Here is a 21,170-nt window from a genome sequence, read left to right on the forward strand (position 1 = left end):
ATATACCACCCGCACATATCTGACACATTGAAAATTACAATAGTCAAGTGTTTAGTGGAACAGCTGTCAAGTGAATTGACATTGAGGCGGGTTTGTCCGCTCGAACGAACTTCAACCCAAGCTCTGTCACAACCGCAGCCACAGAAGTCCACTAAAAGTATTTCAGAATCGTTGACTGACAACTGGCCAAAACATAACTGAGCCGAGTTCCCGGAGCTGAATTTAAAATGTAATCAAATTTTCAACTGAAATAGAAATACTTGACTGACAGCGTCAAATCGAACGAATAGAAGCATAATCTGCTCAACAAATTGAAATGTTAAATGTAGTCTAGCAATATTATAAAAAAACATAATATTATTGGCAAGCAAGAGAAGTTATTTTAGGAGTGCCAAAGATTCAAAAACTTTGCAGATACAATATACATATCTATACATGTTACGTATATATAACTGTTTGTCCTGACTGACAAGTTGGTGGTCAACGTTCGGCCCAAATCTTACGCTAGAAAACTAAAACTTCTACTTCAATCACAGCACTCGATGGGAAATTGCACCTGCAAGCAAAAATCGCTGATAACTTTTTTATTTGACTAATTTCGGAATACCTTTTATTCCTTAAATCGACCTATTTCAAGCTCATTTTAAAATATAAGATTTAAGACAATCGTTTTAAGGTAATGCGGGAAGATAAGGTGTTGAAAAAAGATATCTCAAACTTTCGCCGGTTCAGGCACCGAAATATTCGCATGATTGAAAAATGTATAGAATTGATGATGTTATCATTAAGGGAAACTGGAAGCTTTAAGCAAATCCCGATTTAGGAAACTGTCAACGCTTCATTATTTTGAAAAATGATTTGTATATCTGTATACCCAGTTTACCCCTTGAGGGAAAACATATTTCAAAAGTGAACTACATTTTAAAAACACTTTTTCTATGATTTAACTGTACTTGGAATATTTTGATAATAAATAGTTAGTTAGTTAATTCGCGCATAAACAAGTTAGTTTGCAATGCCGGAGGATGGATATAGTGGTCGGAATTGGAGCACAATTCGACCCATAATTTGCCAGGAAATTTATTCAAAATTTTCATAAAAACTATTGGAAGCACTTGTAGCTCGAAATGAACTATCGAAATTGTTCAGTGAAAGAGACGTTACTGCTGTTTTTGTTGCTGTGCGTAGAACCCACTAAATCTGACAATCGCGTGAAACGCCTTTCAACGCCTGACTACGACAAGAACCGAGTGAAAGCGCTGGCCAAATATGTGGTCTCCATCCGGTCCCGTACACCTCGTCTTTACTTTGGGGACAATCATTTTTGTTGTGGTGCGATAATAGCGCCCAGATATGTATTAACTGCTGCCCATTGCGTCATGGAGTGGGTAGAAATGCATTTGTAGACCGCTAGATCAAATTTAATGTATGTCCCTTGCCCAAAGCAAGAGCAAATTCAAGTACTCCAGCCGGTCGATACTCGTTGTGGCTGGCACCCCGAACAGGCTCAAGTTCGTTGACGATGTCTCTGTGAATTTGCCAGTTAAGAACATATATGTACCTATTAATTTTACCAGTAAGAATACCAACAACATTGCCGTGCTGCTGCTAAGGGATCCGTTTCCCAAAAATAATCCACGCATTGGCATTATCAATCTTCCTAACTCAAATCCCACGTTCAATACGAGCTACACTGTCCTTGGCTGGGGAAGATTATATAAGGTGAGTTAATTGTTGTTAAGGGTGTTGCTGCAGCTAAGATATTTCACAATTTCACTTACAGGGCGGACCTTTGGCTACGAACATCATGCATATCAATATTACCCTTTTGCATCGTGAGAAATGCAAATGCATGTTAATGACCTTTAAAGAGGAGATGCTGTGCGCCAAGCATAGTAATGACAGCGTCGATCAGAATCCCTGCGAGGGTGACGAGGGTGCGCCCATGATCTTGAACGATACTGTGTATGGTATTGCTACCTATCGGCTGGGCTGTGGCAGAAACTACCTGCCCTCTGTCTATTCGGATGTGTGGTATCACATAAATTGGATCAATAGTATAATGAATGCTGCGCAGCATTCCATAATAAAGATCACCTTGCTTTCACTGTCAGTGGTGGCATTTTAGATTGGGCTCAGAGAAATATATGTATCCTAATTATAATATCGAAGTTAGTTTTTATTGCCATGTACCAGGTATCGGTAAAAGAAGAGGTCACATTTTATTTGTGCAAATTTTTGTTGCCGGCAGAAGTTGTCATTTTTAACATAAATATGTTTATATACTTTTGGTTGGTATCAACAGGCGAGTGGATGCACGTCCATCTATCAGTATTTTTCCCACGCTTCCCAAGCTTTTGAGAGGTATTGTCTGTTGTGGATATACACACACTTAAAACCAGAAAAACTTATCAATGATTGGTCAAATACAACAAAAATTATATAGAGGAATGCAATTTTTAAGGTGCGCGGCTGAAAGAAAAAACCAAAGCACAGCTAAGTTATGTTTATTCCCGCAAATTGGAGCTGAGTACTGGTTATTCCCTAGTCAAGCACACACATTTGAAACACTAGTTGTCAGTCGAAAAAAAATATTAGTTTAAGGGGATTTCTCCACACATTAACATGCATTAGTTGGGTCTGGGAATATGCATTACCATCTCGTCCTTCAGCTCTATTACGAATTCTTCCACTTTACAAAACTTGTATAAATGCAACACCGAAATTATTCAGTTTTAGATATTCTGCTGCTATATCTGATGTTGGAGGCGATCGTGCGCGCCGATATCAAAACTGTGGAACGTACGAAACGTTTAACCTCAGCTCTAAAAAATGAACAGACAATGATGGTGGCCAAATATGTTGTTTCCATACGATCGCAAAAGCCGCAGATCATTTTTGGAGACAATCATTTCTGTGTGGGTTCCATAGTTGCGCCCAGGTTTGTTCTTACCGCTGCTGCGTGTACTATGAGGTGAGTATCTATTGGAGTTCTTATGAATACGAAATTGCCTGAAAGCCGAATCTGTCTGAAGCAATCGCAAAGTGAAGCACACATTGCGATCTATTGTTGTCGTTGGCGGCACACCCAACCGACTAATAGCCGTCAAAGATACAGTTACTAATAAGGTGCAAAGGATCTTTGTGGCGGATAATTTTGTACAACGCAGCACAAACAATATTGCGCTGCTCAAGCTTGAAGATTCGTGGCCAACAGGTAATCCTAGCATCGATATAATTAACCTGCCCAAGGCGGAACCCAATTATGGTATCATCTATATGGTGGTTGGCTGGGGACGTATGTTCAAGGTGAGATGTGGCATTAACCCACTCGCAGTCATTCAACTTGCCCCACTGTCCACAGGGTGGTCCCCTGACTGGCAATCTAGTGCATGTTTTTGTGAAGCTGATGGATCGTAAGACTTGTCTGAGCATGGTGAAGACCTTGTATCCCGAAATGCTATGCGCAGGCAATTTTGAAGAGGACGGGGACAATAGTCCTTGTGCTGGCGACACCGGCGGGCCTATGATTGATAACAACACGCTGGTAGCCATCGTATCGCATCGCCTGGGCTGCGGCTCAAGTTCAACGCCTTCGATCTACACTGATGTGTGGTACCACATGGACTGGATAAACGACACAATTACCAACGCATCTAGCCTAACTGCAGATAGGTGCTGTATTTTATTGCTGATACTCTCGCTTCTTTGTTTGACTGTCAAATAAAATGAATAGACTAGTGTTTTGCGTTTCTAAGCCGAGATGGTTTGTACCAGAGATTCAAATTTAATAAGCAGCTCCGCGTTAAGCCTTAAGGCGAGCTAATAGCTCGAGCCCAAAGCCGAGCGAACCTGCCAGCCATGCCTCTCAGCTGTTCACTTTTCAAAGAAAGTTTACTCCTTCAAGCGGAGTAAACTTTCTTTGAAGACTCTTCGGCTTGACAGGAAAATTATTTGTAGAGTATATCGTCCAAAATGCAATCAAAGATACTGTTTCTAAGCTCTTGGTTCATCAGCTTAAGTTACTTATGCACACTCCACTTTGATAGCCCAGCAAGGTCCAGTATTTGCAGAGTATCACAAGTTGAAGTGCTTCTTGAGGCAAGCTAAGGCCTTAGTTGCCAGTTTTGTTGCATGGCAGCTTCTCCTAAATCTAAATTTGAGTTCTTTATTGCTTTCCTTTTTTTCTTTTGGAAGGAGGCAATTAAAATGCTCGCAAGCACCGCACAGACGCGGCCCCAGTTTGCAGTAATTAAGAACACGGTTAGCCGGTCGCCTTTCGGTCATTCGGCCAGAAGCCAGTCGGCCCACATCTCGGTGCTTTTTGCCATGTTGCTGGGTCAACAGGAGCGGCAACGTTTTGTGTGTGCGAAAGGAATGAAAAACCAATCGACACAAGTGGCAGGTGGCAGGTGGCAGGTGGCAGCTGACAGGTAGATGCCCATACAAATAACCAGCCTGCCTGCCTGGCTGCCTAGTCGCTTGGTGGACGCACAAAACTTGAGGTCGTTTTCGTGGATGAATTGGCAGCTTGGTGGGCTGCCTCGACGGTTGCTGGCGCAGCTTGAAACCGTGTTTGATTTGATTTGTGCCCCAATATTGCTGCGCCTGGCAAGCAAACAATCAGCGTGTGCAAAGACAACAACGGCCACAAGTTGTTGCAACTGCAACATAAACCAGCGCACCACGTTCGCGACTCAGCAGAGATGATGGCCATACGCACACGCGTGGCCAAATTGACGTTGAGTGCAGCCACGGACTGAATCACTGAATTAGAACGAATAAACCGAGTTAACCGAATATAGAGTCCACTGGCAGCACAGACATGGTGCATGGTGCATGGTGCATGGATTGGCAGAAGTGCCACACAATTTCCACATGCATTCTTCGCTGTTGGATGGGGTCTACATCAGAGCTGACACCACAGACCTGTGCAGCATGGTGCAGTTAACAAACACCACCAAGCAGGTCATCAGCTCGTGTTTGCTGCAGCGCGACACCATTTTAATTAGTAGCAATAACTCAACCATTCATCGAGGTAGAAGCACACGTAGCACAAGGAATCAGTCTAGATCGTTTTATCAGGAAACTTCATTTTTAAGTCGTAACATCTTTCTGGATACTTTATCTAAGCTATGGTATCATATCTTGTCGAAAGCGTCTTCATTTTAATTAAAATTTCCATCTATATGATTGGAAAGTAAGAGTAATATCTATCAGACTGTTCAATATAACATGTATAATCTTATAAATGATATAGTGCCTAAACTAAGGAAAGAACAACTGGCTCGAGCTTGGACAAATAAAAAGCTGTCAAAAAATAGCCGAACCAAAACCCGAATCCATAATATTTTATCCTTTTTGATAAGATATCGAACGGGAAAGGTTTATGTAGCCCGCATCCTATTTTATTAAAAATAAAATTGCTTCATTCAAGAATTAAAAAATCATGTCTTCAACGAATACTTTCTTTAGGCAAACTTATGGTTTGATTCGTAAAGTCCTCATCTAAGCTAAAGGTTGCAAGGATTTAGCACATCAACTTATTGCATATTAACTGGGACTAAATCTATGAATAAAATCAATTTACTAACTGTGTGAATAGATACAGTAAATTTATCTCAATTGATAGTAATGGAAATATTGCTACAAGAGCACAACCCCATGAGGGCTTCGCAATCACTTAACCTCTATGACCTCTCATCAACTTGTGTCAAGTGTGCATTTGATTTGCGACAATTAATAGTTACAAAATCTTTAGCAGACTGCAAAGCTCCTCAATTCACAGATAGCTGTACAAATGCAATTACGAAATGATTGCAATCAACATTAAGTTAGAAATTATCATCGAGCTGTAGGCGACGTGTTGTCATATCGAATTTGAACTCATGAACCCCGATGTCTGATAATACAAATTTGTATGTAACGCTGCCGCTGCGCATATGTCAGGACATGGACAATAGACGGCACCTGGGCTCCATTTATGTAATGAATTTCGTGCCACAGCGTCTCCAGCTCCTGCGGCTGCTCCTTTGCTACCCGACACTTGCCGAGCTGCTGCGCCGCGCCGTAGGCAAATGCGTAATGACAACATTAATGCAAACGACTTCATTTAATTAAACGCCCGCAAAGGCAGGGCGAGAGACTGAGAGAGAGAAAGAGACAGTGGGGAAGAGAGGCGGCTGCTAAAGAAAAGCAAACCCGAAACGAAACTGAAAATGGCATCCTTGTCATAGTCATCATTGAGTCAGATAACAGCAGATATCTGGCAGAAAGGCAAATATCGCAGCACTCATACGCCTCTTTGTACGCTTGAATGCGTATTAAGGTGCACGCCATTGGGAATACTGAATTGGGCATTGACTGTGTGCGACAAGTGGGCGTGGCAGGCAGCCGGAACCGCCGCTGTAGTAGTTCTTGTGCGCACGTGCGTGTAAATACTCATATATATGTATATAAATATATATATATATATATATGTGTGTGTGTGTGTGCGACAGGTGTACAGAGAGATGTGTCCACAGCAGCAGGCATCAGCCAATTCAATTAGCAGGCACAAACGTCCCAGCTGCAGCAGACCCACAAAGTAACAACAGACTACATTATATATATATACATATATATATATATGCATAAGGTATATACAGGTGTGTACTCTTATTTTGACCAAATGGCCAAGCTTAGCTGGCGTTTTATTCATAATGCTTTTAATAACCTGACCTGACCAAAATGGGCTTGCTAGGCACGACTGACAGACTTTTGGGTACATTTTTGTTGAAAGCTCAAATTAAATTTGAGCCGCGATGAAAATATATACAATTAAAATAATAATAGCATCAGTGAGGCTTAATCTGAATATTGTAGTGTTAAAAATTGTTGTAATGAATGTTTATACTCATAAAATATTTGCAGCACAAGCTGTTATTTGTGTTTACATTTGCAGAATTTAATTAATATAACATGTTAAACTTCTATTCATTAGAATTGTCCCAAAATAAGATTTAAATATTTCCATCTATTTTATTTGATCTTCTTTGAGTAATTCTCTATTTAAATATAACAGCCAACAAATAAATATTGAAATATGGAAAGGTCGCCAGAGCCATCAATAATTTTAAAGTAAATAGAATCTTACGCAAATTAAGTTCATTTCGGAAGCCGATTCATAATTATATTCAAAATTGTTTATCATAAAGCTTTGCTAATAAAAAGGTGATGGAAAAGGCGCCTCTGCTTCTTCTCCTTGGATAGCAGGGGTTTTTCTGTTTCTATCCTAACCTAACGTAATTCAACTACCTTGAACATCTTCTAAAAATGTATTTCAGCCTACCTCTTCCCCTTGCGTATTATTATTACACACTTCAAAAAATTGTAATATAGTCAAAAAACAAAATAGAATTTTTATTTAATCGTTGTTTAACTTTTTGTCTAAGGCTCGGTTTGGAGTATTTGTCAATTTGTCTATATTAAACAAATTTCTTATCATGATCAGAATTTGCCATAACAGACAGTCATAAGACAGTCAACAGTTTCCTTTTTCCTCAAAGGGAGCAAACAGCCAGGTGCAACATTTCGTAGCAAGTTGCAAAGCAAGCGGGCCGCATGCCGCGTTTAACCGAATTTAATTCGGTCTGGCGGCAGAGTCAATGCAGCACATATTAAATTTTTCAACAACCTCAGCGCGTTTAAGTGAATGCGCTCATTAGCAGCAGCAGCAGCAGCTGAGCTGAGGCAGCGGTTAGAGGGCGTTGGAAGTTGGTGTTCAAGAACAACATTCACATGCAGCACGCAATAAAAAAATTAAAATGAAAAAACACAAAATAAAACGAGAGAGTAAAAAGGCCAAAGCCAAACTGTTCATTTGCATGCGCTGGCGCTCATTACATTTACATTAAACTTTTAATATGCGCGGACATGTGGAAGAATGTGTGTAAAGTGTATGTGTTTGTGTGTGTGCGTGAGTGCCACTGTGTGTGTGTGTGTGTGTGTGTGTGTGTGATGCGGGCACCATATGCAGGCATTGAGTGACAGCATGGCCAGACAGTGCAGACAGCAGCATGTGAACTGGCAACGAGCGTGTACAAAACGTGTGGCCCGCAGCTGTCTGGCCAGGCAATTTCTTAATTTCCCCTGAAATATGCAGTTAATTACATTTGACCAGCTGCGATTTGCAGCCGCAGCTGCAACACAGACACGTGCCACACACACATACAGACACACACACACACACACACACACACGCAACAAACACTCACATTTTTCGCTAGTCTTAAGCTGCAGCAACTGACGACTATTCAAGCAGCGTTCATCAGCCAAGCCAAACAGCAGCAGCAGCAGCTGCAACACACACCGACACACCGACACAGACACACACGCACACACTCAAAGTGGTTGAGTATTCGCTAGTGGCTGTGGCACATGGGGCAGCCGTATGAATGTCAGATGAGCTTCCAAATACAGACCTGGACTGGGGGTCGTATACTTGTGCTGCGTATAAAGATACAACCAGTCGCGGCAGACTCTAAAGCTGCCTGCATGCTTGAGGTATAGCTGTGACTGTGACTGCGCGTGTGTGTGTGTGTGTGTGTGTGAGGGTGTGCGTTGTCAAGTGTAAGTGCATTTCGTTATGAGCTTAGCAGTCTTATAAATGTTTGCGTATTTGTTTGCCAGCGTTATTTGCCCCCAAGTGCAGTCGCCGTTTGCTATTTACTTGATGTTTCCTGCCGCTGAGCTGTTGTCTGGGTGTACGCGTGTGCGTGTGTGTGCGTATGCGTGTGTGTGTGTGACCTCTGCGTAGCTTTAGCTGTATCTGTGCATCTGTTGAGTGTCCCTCAAGCGCCGTGTATATCTGTATCTGTAACTGTGCACAGCACATAAATATCTAAAGCGTTCTTGAGTAACTGCTCTAATGGATTTGGGTTAAAAATACACTGTGTACATGTGTCTGTGTCTGCGTGTGTGTGCACGTTCTATGTTGCAAGGGCATGTTGAGGGCATACAACTGTAGCAAGTGCCTCGGTCGAGCTGCTTGCTTGTTTAAGATTTACAAATTAGTTTAATTTAAATTAGACTGCAACTGAAAGGAGTAAAACGAAGAAGAAGACGGCAACTGAAACAAGCACTTGGCAGTCTGTTTAAATGTCAATTGCTAACTGGATAAGCCAAAAAGCAGAGCACTATATAGTAGTTTATAGTCCACACATATTTACACATACACATACATATACAAATACAGATAAAAGTGCCGTAGCCTGGGGATTTATAAACTGTTTAGTTGTGCCAAACATTTGTAATGCTCGAAAGAATTTGATAAACTTGCAATTTTCATGTTGGGTTCCGTTTTCATAGCACTCTTTTTGGCGCAGTCGAAATTAAGAGACGACTTTAGTAAATTACTAATTAAGCCAATAAGGGTGCTCTAGTGGGGAGTGCCTGAATAAAACATACACTGGAACTAGCGACAAGCTGTCATTACAAACAATCTAGCCTACAAAACAAGTTTCAGGCATTGTTGGATTTTAAAATTGTTTAATGGTGTCCAAACATATCTAAGTTGTGAATGGTTTCTTAAGGACTTCATATTGCAGAATGATACATGTTGTTTCTTTAAATGGAAACGGTAAATGATTATGCAAATAGATATTGGACTTTATAATACATTATCTTGCTTCGTCTACTCAAAGAGTCAGCCACTTAAACATAATTGCCATATATCAATTAGTGTTACCGGAAGTTCCTTATAAAAGTCGCATAAAGGACTGCCCGAATTGAAATTATAACAGATATAAAGTAAGCCCCAGAAATATCAATGCCCACACGCACACGGACACACAAATCGAATAAAAGAGTAGGGCCGGACAGGACATGCGTAACAGGAGAGTGCGGCATATTAAACAATTTTAAGCAAAAATTATATATGCCATAAAGACATTCCGGAGCACAACATAAGCACAAGCATACACTCACACACACACACACGGCAGCACACAACACACACACACACACATGCACACATAACATAAACGTCGTCGTTTGCTGGGCACAATGTAATAACCGTGTTGGGCCAACTTATTGTTTACGACGTGCTTAGTGGCAAACTTGGCTTTGATAATGAAACGAGCCAGCACACACGCATACAAACTCACACGAACACGCCCACGCACTGTCACACAGACACGCGCTGACAGTTAACGGCAATTGCGACAAATACCACAAGCTACAAAGCAGCCGCCCCATAAGCACATCAGGCCTATCATTTGTTTTTGGGGTAGAGCTGATTCCCCAAAAAAAAAAAATATATATAAACACATTTTGTGGCACAAGATAGTTGCATAAACACCATCAAAGTGTGTGTGTGTGTGTGTGTGTGTGTGTGTGTGTGTGTGTGTGTGTGTGTGTGTGTGTGTGTGTGTGTGTGTGTGTGTGTGTGTGTGTGTGTGTGTGTGTGTGTGTGTGTGTGTGTGTGTGTGTGTGTGTGTGTGTGTGTGTGTGTGTGTGTGTGTGTGTGTGTGTGTGTGTGTGTGTGTGTGTGTGTGTGTGTGTGTGTGTGTGTGTGTGTGTGTGTGTGTGTGTGTGTGTGTGTGTTTGTGTGTGTGTGTTTGTGTGTGTGTGTGTGTGTGTAGGTGTGTGTTTAAGGTCCAAGGGAACGCGTCGCACGTGATGTGATTAGCACAAAGCCGCCAATGTCGCCAGCTTGTGCCCAACTTGTGTTGGCTTAGATTTTAATTTTTGGCTGCGATTAAAGTAAGGCCAATGCTGGTAATTGTCACGCCCACACGCCATGCACGTAAGGTTCTTATAATATTTATTAAAGCTGGCGGGCTAAAATGGAAGATGCCATATGCTATTCCCTCCTTAGTCGTACGTGGCGTATATGTTATGCCAGCACCTATATATTTTTATCGAATTTCAACTAACTGCAAATGCTGCAGAATTTTGCTGTATGCGTGTGTGACAGGCAAGCATCAATCGGTCGAATGGTCAATCAATCAATCAGTCAGCAGCTAACAATGCACTCAGCCAGCATGCTCTGACGTCATTTGCTTAAGTTGCAGCTGCCTCGAGCTGCTTGAAAATGGGTCAAAAAAAGGTATATTTAAGCAGTGAAAATGTACGTAACAGGCAAAAGGAAGAATGGGTCAAAGGTATACCATTTTGACTTTCGTACGATAGCTGTCACTCTTTATCAAAATCGACAAAGATCGATAGCTTGGCTAATATATAACAACAAGGACCCTTATATCGTATGCAGGGTTTCTAAGCATATATAGATAATTAATTAATTTGGAACTTTTGCAAGTATTAAATGTAAATGTAACTAGTCGAATTATCTGTTTGTGTATGTTTATAGATATACTATATATATATATATATATATATATATATATATATATATATATATATATATATATATATATATAAGTATTTTTGTATACACGATAAGAGGTATTTATAGCCGAGTACGCTCTACTGAGGAAATCTTGTTTATATTCTTTTGTGGCTGCGCTGCATTGCTGGCAGTTTACTTTGCATGCCACAAATAATTTCAAGTTTGGCAGCAGTTGCAGCAACCTATGCGGCCAGCAGTTTGCCTCATTGTTTCGCAGAGAGTTTTCCGGCAATGCCAAAAATGCCAAGGCGAGGAAAGGCAAGGCAATGCAAGCCAGGCGCATCCAGCCAGGCCTGCGTGTTGTGATTACACAGTGTGTGTCTATTTGCGTGTGTGTGTGTATGTGTGTGATGTGTGTGTGTGCGTTGTAGCAACTCAAATTAAGCTAAAACCGCTTCAAGTTGCAATTTCCGATGCTGCAGCCAAAAAACAACAACAAAATGCCTCAAAGATATTAGTGGAAGCAACAGCAACAGCAGCAGCAACAGCAAGGGGCAAGGGCAACAACAAGCTGTAACTATAATTAAAACTTTGCACAGACACGAGAGTGCTTGCCACGCCCATACCCACGAAACGCCCAACTACATGTCATGTAGTCCATGTAAACATCAAGATGCTGGCGCTGCACTCAAGCAAGTTGCTTAAATGGAATTAATGCATTAATCGCTTTGGGCCGCTAAGCCGCTTGCGGCGCTTGCTAATTGACGAAATGCATAACAACAACTACAAAAACAACAACAACAACGAAAACAACAATAGCTAGGAGCGACCCTTGACCCTTGCACCCCGCTTGTCGCGCTGGCTAAAAGTTAAATTAATTTCTGTCGACAGCTACGCAACTTTCAAATGAATTTCACATTCGAGGCACGCAACTAACTGGGTTAGGAGTACGCCATTTGGGCGCTGCGAAGGGGCGTGGCCACGTTTTTAATTTTTATTTTATTTGTTTTGCATTTGCCTCTGCGGCTGCCCGTTTGCATAATCGTATTTGTTTTACTTGCTTTTGTGAACAGTAAAATTGTTAAAAAATTACAAATAAATTGAAACAGCAGACCAAAAGGGCTGACTTCTAATAACAACAACAACAACTGCAACAACCAATTACATTGTATTGACTTTTCCATTTCGTTTTGTGGGCAACTTTTAAAGTGGCAACCGCCGCCGTCGCTTGGGCGGCAGATGAGAAATTGCCCAGCATTTGCCGCTACTTTCAACATTTAACTTTTTTTCCCATTTTTTTTTTTTTTGGTAGCATGTTTGCTTTCATTTGTTGTTGTTGTGGTTGTTACTGCTGTTGGTTAGTGCTGGCTGTTACTCTGGCTTCCGCCATTATGCCATTAGCTCTTGGGTAGCGTATTTAGGTCACATGATTCCAATGCTTGTGCATTAATGGCCCCAACAGCAATGCGGCTAAGGCTTTCTTGGCCAGCTACGACGACAATGACGACAAACCGGACAAACGGCAAAAAGCCCAAACATAATAAGAGCCACGCCTACTGTGCCGCAGAGGGGGCGTGCGGCAGTCAGCTGAGTGAATGTGGATGCCTTAAGTCGTAGTCAATTCGAGCCAAGCATCTGAGCACTGAGCACAGCGCACAAAGGATATCAAATTTAAGTGCACACACACACACATCAGTGCGGGTCAGACACCAAGCGTCGAGGGCTATGCCAAAAGTTTCAAGAGCTCAAAGCGAAAGCTCTCTGAAGTGCTACCCCGTTAGTTATTAATATGCATGTTTAATATTAACAGTATCACACACATTTAACATTTGCCGTAATATTCAATGTTAAAACAAAAGTAACATTTGTACGGAGCACAGCGCCCTGCTAGTTTACTGTTAAGTAAGAAATTACAGTTTAAGACTACATTCTGCTTAGCCTTCCGTTTTAATATTATTTTTACAGAAACTATACAAGGAGTCTTTCAAGATAATGTTACCAGTACCTCAAATAGCAGAATGAGCTTATTTTTAATACTGTTAAGAGTGCTTCAGACACAAAGAAAGTATTATGTTAAGAGACTATACTTCTTTAACGGCATTACTCTATAACTCTGTTAAGAGACTCTCATGGCAGTTAGTAGCTGTAACTAGCTGTAACTTTGGTTACAATGTTACAAATTTACAGCATAGTTTGTTAATTCGGCTAACATTTCGCTCATTATCAACATTTTTTTCCTACAGTACTTTTTGTATATATTATGCGAATGAACTCAGGTTGTGGGTGCTCTGATTTGCTTTAAGTCCTTCCAGCTGCGTAAGCTCCTTAAGCTAACCTCGCGCTCATCTTATGGCTATATATGTGTGTGACCTAATCGCATTGAATTTAATGTCAAGCAATTTCTGCTCTCATTCGAATGCTGCTGGCTGCTGCTTTTTTCTTCCTTTTCTGCTGCTGCTCAATTCTCAATTCAACTCAATTCGTTGGCTGTCTGTGTATGTGTGTGTGAGTGTGTGTGTGTGTTAAATTCTTTTGAAAACATCATGAAAGTAACATACTTTGAACTTTTTATTGTCAATTGCCGTCCGTCTGCACACAATAAAAGTTGACTTCATTTGGTAATTTTCATTTCATAATTTGTCGCAGCATTTTCTCTTCGATTTCTCCCTGGACGCGCTTTAATTTGATTATTTTATGAGTACGCGAGTGTGCGAATGTGCGAATATACAGGGGCAGCTGCCACGCCCCCAATCGCTACCGCCCAATGTGTCCAGTTGACAGTTTGCGATTGAATGGAACCGGCTGCTTTTGGCATCAACTGTCGCATTTGGTTATTTGATTGTGGTCATAATAGTTTACCGCAGGGGCCGCGCTATCAATGCCCAGCCATGCGGCAAGTGTGGGGGGCAGATAGTACGGCTGGGTATTCATATTCACACATGGCTCATCGCATGGACATCACATCCTGCCAGAAACTCATTTGCCTTCAGCAGCTACTCTTCAATTCAGTTACGTTACTCATTCAGTCAAAATATTCGTCCGCTCGTTCGTACGCTTGGCTGTCAAGAGCTTTTGGGCAACATTTTTATTGGCAAGCAAATGCGATTACAGCTACAAAGTTGCAGGCACTGCACCTTGCTGCCACAGCGCTTGCCCTTGCCCTTACCCTTCACCTCCCCCTCGCCCACGCTGTGCTATCAAAATTGCTTGCACTTTTTTGTTGCGTTTGAAAAAAGATTCGTTTTTCATTTTTTGTTGCCAAAAAACGTGCGCGCACTGCAAACTGCAAAGCACTGCTCCTTGCTGTTTTTAGCTACTGCTACTGGTACTGCTTCTTCTTCTTATAATTTCCTTGGCGCAGTAATTGCGCTTATCGCATTGTAAGAAGGCAAATTTGCCGCAACGCCACGTGCCCAATCGGCAGCAGCAGCAGCAGCAACAGCCAAAAAATAAGAATTAAAACAATAAAAAAGGACCAAAAGTAAAAGCAAAAGAAATTGGCACACGGCATAAACTTAAAAAATAAAAGAAAAAAGAAAATATAACAATTTTTTTTTATTTTGTAATCCGCTTAGCTGCCATCGTCAGTTGCCAGTTGCCATTTGGCAAAGGGAGAGCAAAGCGCAAAACTTAATTTGCTGCGTGGCAATGCTAAGGGCCAGCGAGGAGAGGAGAGGAGAGAAGAGAGGAGCGTTGGGGTGGGTAATTACAACATAAATTTGCCAAATTGCTTCTTTAAAAAAGTTTTCGCATCGCAGCAACCGGCAACTGGCAAGCTGCGAGGCATTTAGTTAGCTGACATTTAATGCTGATGCAGACGAGAACAATTGCCCTCTTCGTCCGGTTGTCTGTCTGCGGTCTGGTTAGCTCTGTTAATCCCAACCGGCTAATCCTGGGCGGGTCAGCATATGTGAGAGCCTGTGTGTCGGCCAGCCCCAACAGCCACTGACTGGCAAATTATCGCTGCCAGTTGACCAAACCTGATAAGGCCAAACATGTGTTGGAGTCACACCAGCTTAGCAATCTCTGCACATGTCTGCCTTCCTGCCTCTTTCCTTGTCTCTCTAGAGAGCTGCTTGCCAGACACGCCTGTGGTTGAAAAATAATAGGTTTATGCTCTGCAGGCATCAGTCATGTGATTGATATGCCAAAACTGTCGCCGTAACTGGATCTGTAATTGTGGTCCAACAACAATGTACAACAAATGGCCAAAAGCCTATTTCAACTTTAATGTGCGTAATGTTTGATTTGTGGCTGTGCCTGTGTGTGTTCTTAGTGTGTGTACACTGTGTGTGTGCGTGCTTGTGTTTGTCAATGACACTTGCGTTTAAGCTCTGCTGTTAAACACCTATAAAAACCTCTCATAGCTGCAAATTTGATTTAACTTTCAGACTTGTTAAGTGGCCAAACTTTATAAAATAAGAGCTTTATATATTAAGTTTAAGTAAATAGTTTCATTAAAAAAGTTTTTCATTTCTCTCGACGCTGTCAAAGCTGCTCGCTTGCTTTGCCAAACTCGTCAAAATTTAACAGCAATTACCACAGTATTATTTTCTAACCATCGCATTTACAGTTTATCTTATCAAACCAAGTTTTTAAGCCCTCCATGATTACTTTAGTTAAAAAAAAGGTTTTTTCCCATGCCTAAGTTTATTATTATCAAATATTAGTTTTAGTTATTTTGTTAGTTTTTCATTTTTGTTAGCTATAAATATATTAATATTGTCACATATCTTCCTTACTTTGCCAATATAAACGAAAATTTATCCAGCCACGAAAACTATGTTCAAGTACTTAAGTACTTTAAACTAGTGAGGATGCTAAAACACAGCTGAGCTCTTAACTACGTTTCATTTAAACGGACAAGTTTCAGATATTATGTCCTGCATTGTTACTTTATAACATACATATAGATATTTTAGCTACAAGGATATGCCTGAAGTGCGACCAAAAACAATCCCAGATTTAAACACATTTTATGTCATATAAGTGACACTTAGCTAAAGCCCATGTCCTCCATGCTTACTTTTTGAGCATCAAGCACTCCATTTAGAACTACACGTAAGTCCATTTCATGTGCTGGTCATCTTTGGCTGCTTTGTCTGAGCTATCCATTGCGGCCTTTTTGTGCATGCGTGAAAAGCGACACTTAGGGACCGTCACCCCCTCCCCCCGCTGACGCATTGCCGCTGGCAAATGTGCAAGAAAAACAGGAGAACAGCTTTGGTAATTTTTTTAATGCTGCACTTTAGTTGATAAGTCAACCACTTGAGAGCAGCGGCAAATCCATGGCTATCTCGGCTTTCTTTTATTCTATCAGCTCTCCCTCTACCTCTCCCCACCCTTTTTGTCTCTCTTGACTATTCTTAAGCGTTCTTTGGCCAACACCTGCCAACTGGCTGGTCTGGCTGTCTGCCAGGTAGCGTCAGCCCCACCTGTATGCCTCCCACTGTTGGCATTTTGTAATTGCATTACGAGCCCGACAAAGCAAAACCTTTTGAAAGCACTTGCGTGTGTGTATGTGTGCCAACTTTAAGTGCTCCTTTGTGTTCCTCCATGCCTGGTATCTCCCGAACTCTGTCGCTCCCTGGCTGATGCTTTTTGCTGTTTCACAGTTTTGTGTGTGCGACAAGCGACTAACGCGGCAACATTGTCGCAGGCAGACGACGCGGCGTATACGCAACATGGTTGCCAGGTCATCAGCTCGTTTGGCACAAACGCGAACGAAAATTAAAACGCACCCGTAAGCGAAGTCGCGTTGCCAATGCAACATTGTGGCAATATTTTGGTGGCGCATCAGCTGCCTCTTGGGCCACCTGGCGCGCTTTGAATAGCATACAATTTGACGCTGCAGTTGCCGTTAGCTTCGCACTGTGCAACGCCGCCGCCGCCCTACCTGATATAAGCCGGGCTATCAAATTGGTAAACTAATATGGCCAACAATGTAAACGCTGGACAAGCGCTCGACAAACACAGCGCGTCATGATTGCTTTTATAATTGAAATGCTCAAATTACTAACAACCACAGCAAAGCTAAAGCCACGGCAATCAAACTGTCTGCCACACGACGCTGCCTCCAATCCCTGCTGTTGTTGCAGCTGTTGGGTTTGAAGTCAGGAGTCGGGCTGGATTACAACTAGTCTTGAGGCGCTGCTGCTTTTTGTTGTTCTTCTTGGCCAGCTGATACACAGGCCCCGTTAGGCTGGCCATCATGCATAAATTCTAATTAAAATTTGTGTGCCAGGTGGTAAATAAAACTAATTATACATGCGCAAATCATCGACAGGATAGGTGGGTGACGGGGCGGTCGTGGGGTGGTACATCACCTTTAAAACGAGATGAAAAAACTTTTCGCAGCAGCTATGTCTGTTGTTGAAGTTCGGCGCTAAAGCTGACAACAACAAGCGTAACGAGCGTGCAATAACAACAACAACAACAAGAGTGGCAGCAAAAATAACTAAAACAACAAAAACTTTACACAAAACTTTGTCCAAGCTTGAAGCGTGTGTAGCAGGCGGTGCGGTGGCAGAGGGCGGCCAAATCAATGATGCAGCTGCTATAAGACCTCTAAGCTCAATTATGACATGAACAGAGCGCACAGGCAGAGGCAGACTGAGGGAGACGGCAAGAGAATGAGAAATGGAGAGACAGAGAAAGAGTCTGGAATAGACAAGGGCTTGCACATGGCCATTCTTGATGGCTCCATCATCCACAACTTGAGCTAAGCTTCAAATGCGCTTGAAAGGGACTTAAGGTATTTGTATCTGATAGATACATGGATGGGATGTGGGTATATACCCACATATTTCGCATTTGTCATTGATTGGCGCTGCTGCAAGACGATGCGCAAATAAGTAGGCAACAAAAAATATTTTTTTAGCGGCAACAATTTGAATTTAAGTGGATATTTAATTTCTCTTATGTGAACGCATAAAGGCCAGGTAATCCGTTAAAACTCGTATTTTTAGAAAAATATATAGATTATTTAATATATACAAATAATCATTATATTGATTCTGCTCAAAATAAACATTTCTTTAATATTTCATTGCACAATCCCATTTCAACAAAATAAGAGTCGCACAAAGTAAGATTCTTAGAAGGATGTGCAATGTTCCTTGGTAAATGCGTACTAGGGACATCGAAAGAGACCTAGGAGTTTCCAAAGTAGGAGACGTAATCCGTCAACATACCAAAAGATACTTTGAGCGACTTTGATCCCATCACAACCCGCTAGCAAGGCGCCTTTCCTCTCTAGGGCAAAAAAGAGAAGACTTAAAAAAAAATAACAGCTCCTATCCACAAGATCTACCTCTAAAAGATTAAACTTATTGATATAATCAGGAAAATAAAAAACTTTTCGCTTTGTATCCTTAACGTTGTACACCTTAGACCAATTTGCAGTAAGTCTTGTTACATATTTTCCCCTAACTAGCTTTTTTTACAAAAAAAAATGTAATATTTCATATTTATATTGATATAAATTGCCGTTTTAGAGTTCAAACACAATTCGTATAAACTAATCACAAAAATATGTTCGCATGTAATTAAATGAAGTATGAAAACTTTTGATATATATTTTGTAAAATAAAATTTAACTAGATTCATTGCATACGCATATTTCTGTGTCACATGCAGAATAAAATATGCCCAATAAACACACAATCTCGTTAATCTTTTTCCAATTTCTCACTTATGATTTATTTGTTTATTCATTTATTGATTTGTTTTTCAAATTTATTAACCTTCTCGTATGACATGTTCTTTCGTTTATCAAATGATATGCTCATAACTAAACTAATAAATTCAATCAGCTCTCAGCTGTTTAATTGATTTGCATTGGATATACTCTACAGTTCATAACTTCTTCGCCACAGTTAGGGTATTAAAGCCGCGACACGCCGTTAGCAACGATTGTTGCCCTCTGTTATTAATAAAATCACTCCAAAAACAGAACTTGGCTATTTATATTATTCATCGAGAAGCGTCTATATTGCACGTTCAGTTTTTAAAAAATGCTCAGAGTTCCTGCTCGCTGTCGTCTCTTTGTAAAAGTCAAATTCAATTTAGCGATACCATGGCAGGCAAAAAAAAGAAGAACTTTGATCAAAGCCACGGCCAAATTGCTATTGTCAACGACCAAGCACACACACACACACATAGACACACACACACACAGCCAAGCGCACACGGAGAGCGAACGCTTGATAGTCTTAAAAGAGCAATGTACGTACATCCTAAAAATTGTCAACTTCATTGGCAAAACAAAAAAAAAAAGAAGGAATATGCCAAAAGTTGAAAAGTTTCGTTTTATTTTTGGCAACTGGCTTTCGCTGTTGTTGTGGTTGTGGCTGGAACTGGGACTGTGCTTCTGATGGCTAAAGATACCCTACAAGTATTAAGCAGAAGGCAACTAAGCAACGCCTTCATTAGGTTAAATCACAAAGATAGAGAGATTTTTGCTAAAATCTCTTTTCAGATAATGGTCTATTGATCGATTTTATGTGGGCACACGCTATTGAAGGTAGGCACATGTATCTTTAAACTAGCTGGCAGCCAGTACTTAAATGGGTTTCTGTGCAGCTTGGCCCATAATAAGAGTTTAGTTCTTTAATTGTACAATTTTGTTTTAATCTCTACATTTTCCCTTTAGCTCAAAGTATGTTTCTATGCAGGATGGCTTGCAGTCTGTCATTTTTGCTTAAGCTCAATGTGTCAGACTGTTTATGTGTGTGTATGGGTCTGAGCGTTAAAGCGTTCATTTGGACATAAACAACTTAACAGTAATTAAATCCAAGCCACCAAGCGATAAATGTCAATAGCAGTGCCTGAAAAACTTTGCTGCACACGCATACACACGCACATGTTATATACATACACTCACATGCATACATGTGCATATATGCACTTGTATATAGTATTATGCAGTGCAGCCGCAGTCCTTAACACATAGCGCATACGTCACGTTGACCCTCATTTAGTGAAGCTCTTGCTGCTGCTGCTGTTGTTGTTGTTGTAATTGTTATTGTTCTTATTGTTGCTGTGGTTGTTGTTGTTATTGCTGCTGTTGTTGCCGCCGTGCAAATTGCAGGCGTTTTCAGCTGATGCTGAAACATATGGAACAACAACAGAATCGTTCGCATAAATCTCTTTTGTCCAGTTGTAGACCAGGTTTCTCGGATGCTTTCGACTCGTTAGAGCGGTAAAAGTGGCAACGAAATTTGGATTTATGGGCCGCACAGTGATAAATTGAATTTCGCTCAAAATTAACTGTAAGCCAAACTGAACGTGCCACAACGCAATCAACAACAACTACAACAGCTGGCAGAAGAAAAATGGTCGCAACATATGCAGCCTATAAAATGTGACAAGCAGCAACCGCAAAAGGAAGCAGCAACAACAACAAATTACGACTGTGGCTTTGCTAAGACAACGCCTGTTTCTCTGTCTCTGTATGTGTGTGTGTACTTTGTGTGTGCGAGACCGCAGCGTCAAGTTTACTGCTGCAGCCTGGCAATGAAATTAGGACACAAGCTGTAGGCTGAACAGCGCCTTGGCCTGGCAATTGTCTAAGCATATTTGTCATTTGATTGATTTATTTTTCCTTGCCATACAAAAGACACAAAGCGCCAGATTTTTGGGACAAACTGACTTGTGGCTCAATTGTGACAGACAGGCATTCCAAATACAGGTTGCCCGTGAGTTGGACCCAAACTAAGGCGCTTTGTCAAATCAGAGCAGCCTAAGCATATCATCCGAGGCAGCAGCTTTAGATAGGTGCGTGCTCAAATAACAGGTGCTCTTTACTATAGACCTATCTATTATTTAGTTGTGGTAAGTA

General features: G+C 41.2%; 3 protein-coding genes across 3 annotated transcripts in view; 2 read left to right on the forward strand and 1 right to left on the reverse strand.

Moving 5' to 3' along the window:
• LOC115767030 overlaps positions 1-21,170 on the reverse strand; it is a 92,170-nt gene that overhangs the window by 39,009 nt on the left and 31,991 nt on the right.
• Positions 906-2,152, forward strand: LOC115767200 (trypsin I-P1-like). The gene is made up of 3 exons (XM_030711428.1): positions 906-1,384; positions 1,446-1,722; positions 1,784-2,152. Exons 1-3 carry the CDS (start codon positions 1,128-1,130, stop codon positions 2,126-2,128), a joined length of 879 nt encoding a protein of 292 aa, XP_030567288.1. The 5' UTR covers positions 906-1,127; the 3' UTR covers positions 2,129-2,152.
• Positions 2,558-3,745, forward strand: LOC115767117 (trypsin-2-like). The gene is made up of 3 exons (XM_030711310.1): positions 2,558-2,974; positions 3,036-3,309; positions 3,365-3,745. Exons 1-3 carry the CDS (start codon positions 2,712-2,714, stop codon positions 3,725-3,727), a joined length of 900 nt encoding a protein of 299 aa, XP_030567170.1. The 5' UTR covers positions 2,558-2,711; the 3' UTR covers positions 3,728-3,745.

Source organism: Drosophila novamexicana, unplaced genomic scaffold (genome assembly GCF_003285875.2).
Source record: "Drosophila novamexicana strain 15010-1031.04,08,12 unplaced genomic scaffold, DnovRS2.1 tig00000008-arrow-pilon, whole genome shotgun sequence".
Taxonomy (NCBI): Eukaryota; Metazoa; Arthropoda; class Insecta; order Diptera; family Drosophilidae; genus Drosophila; species Drosophila novamexicana.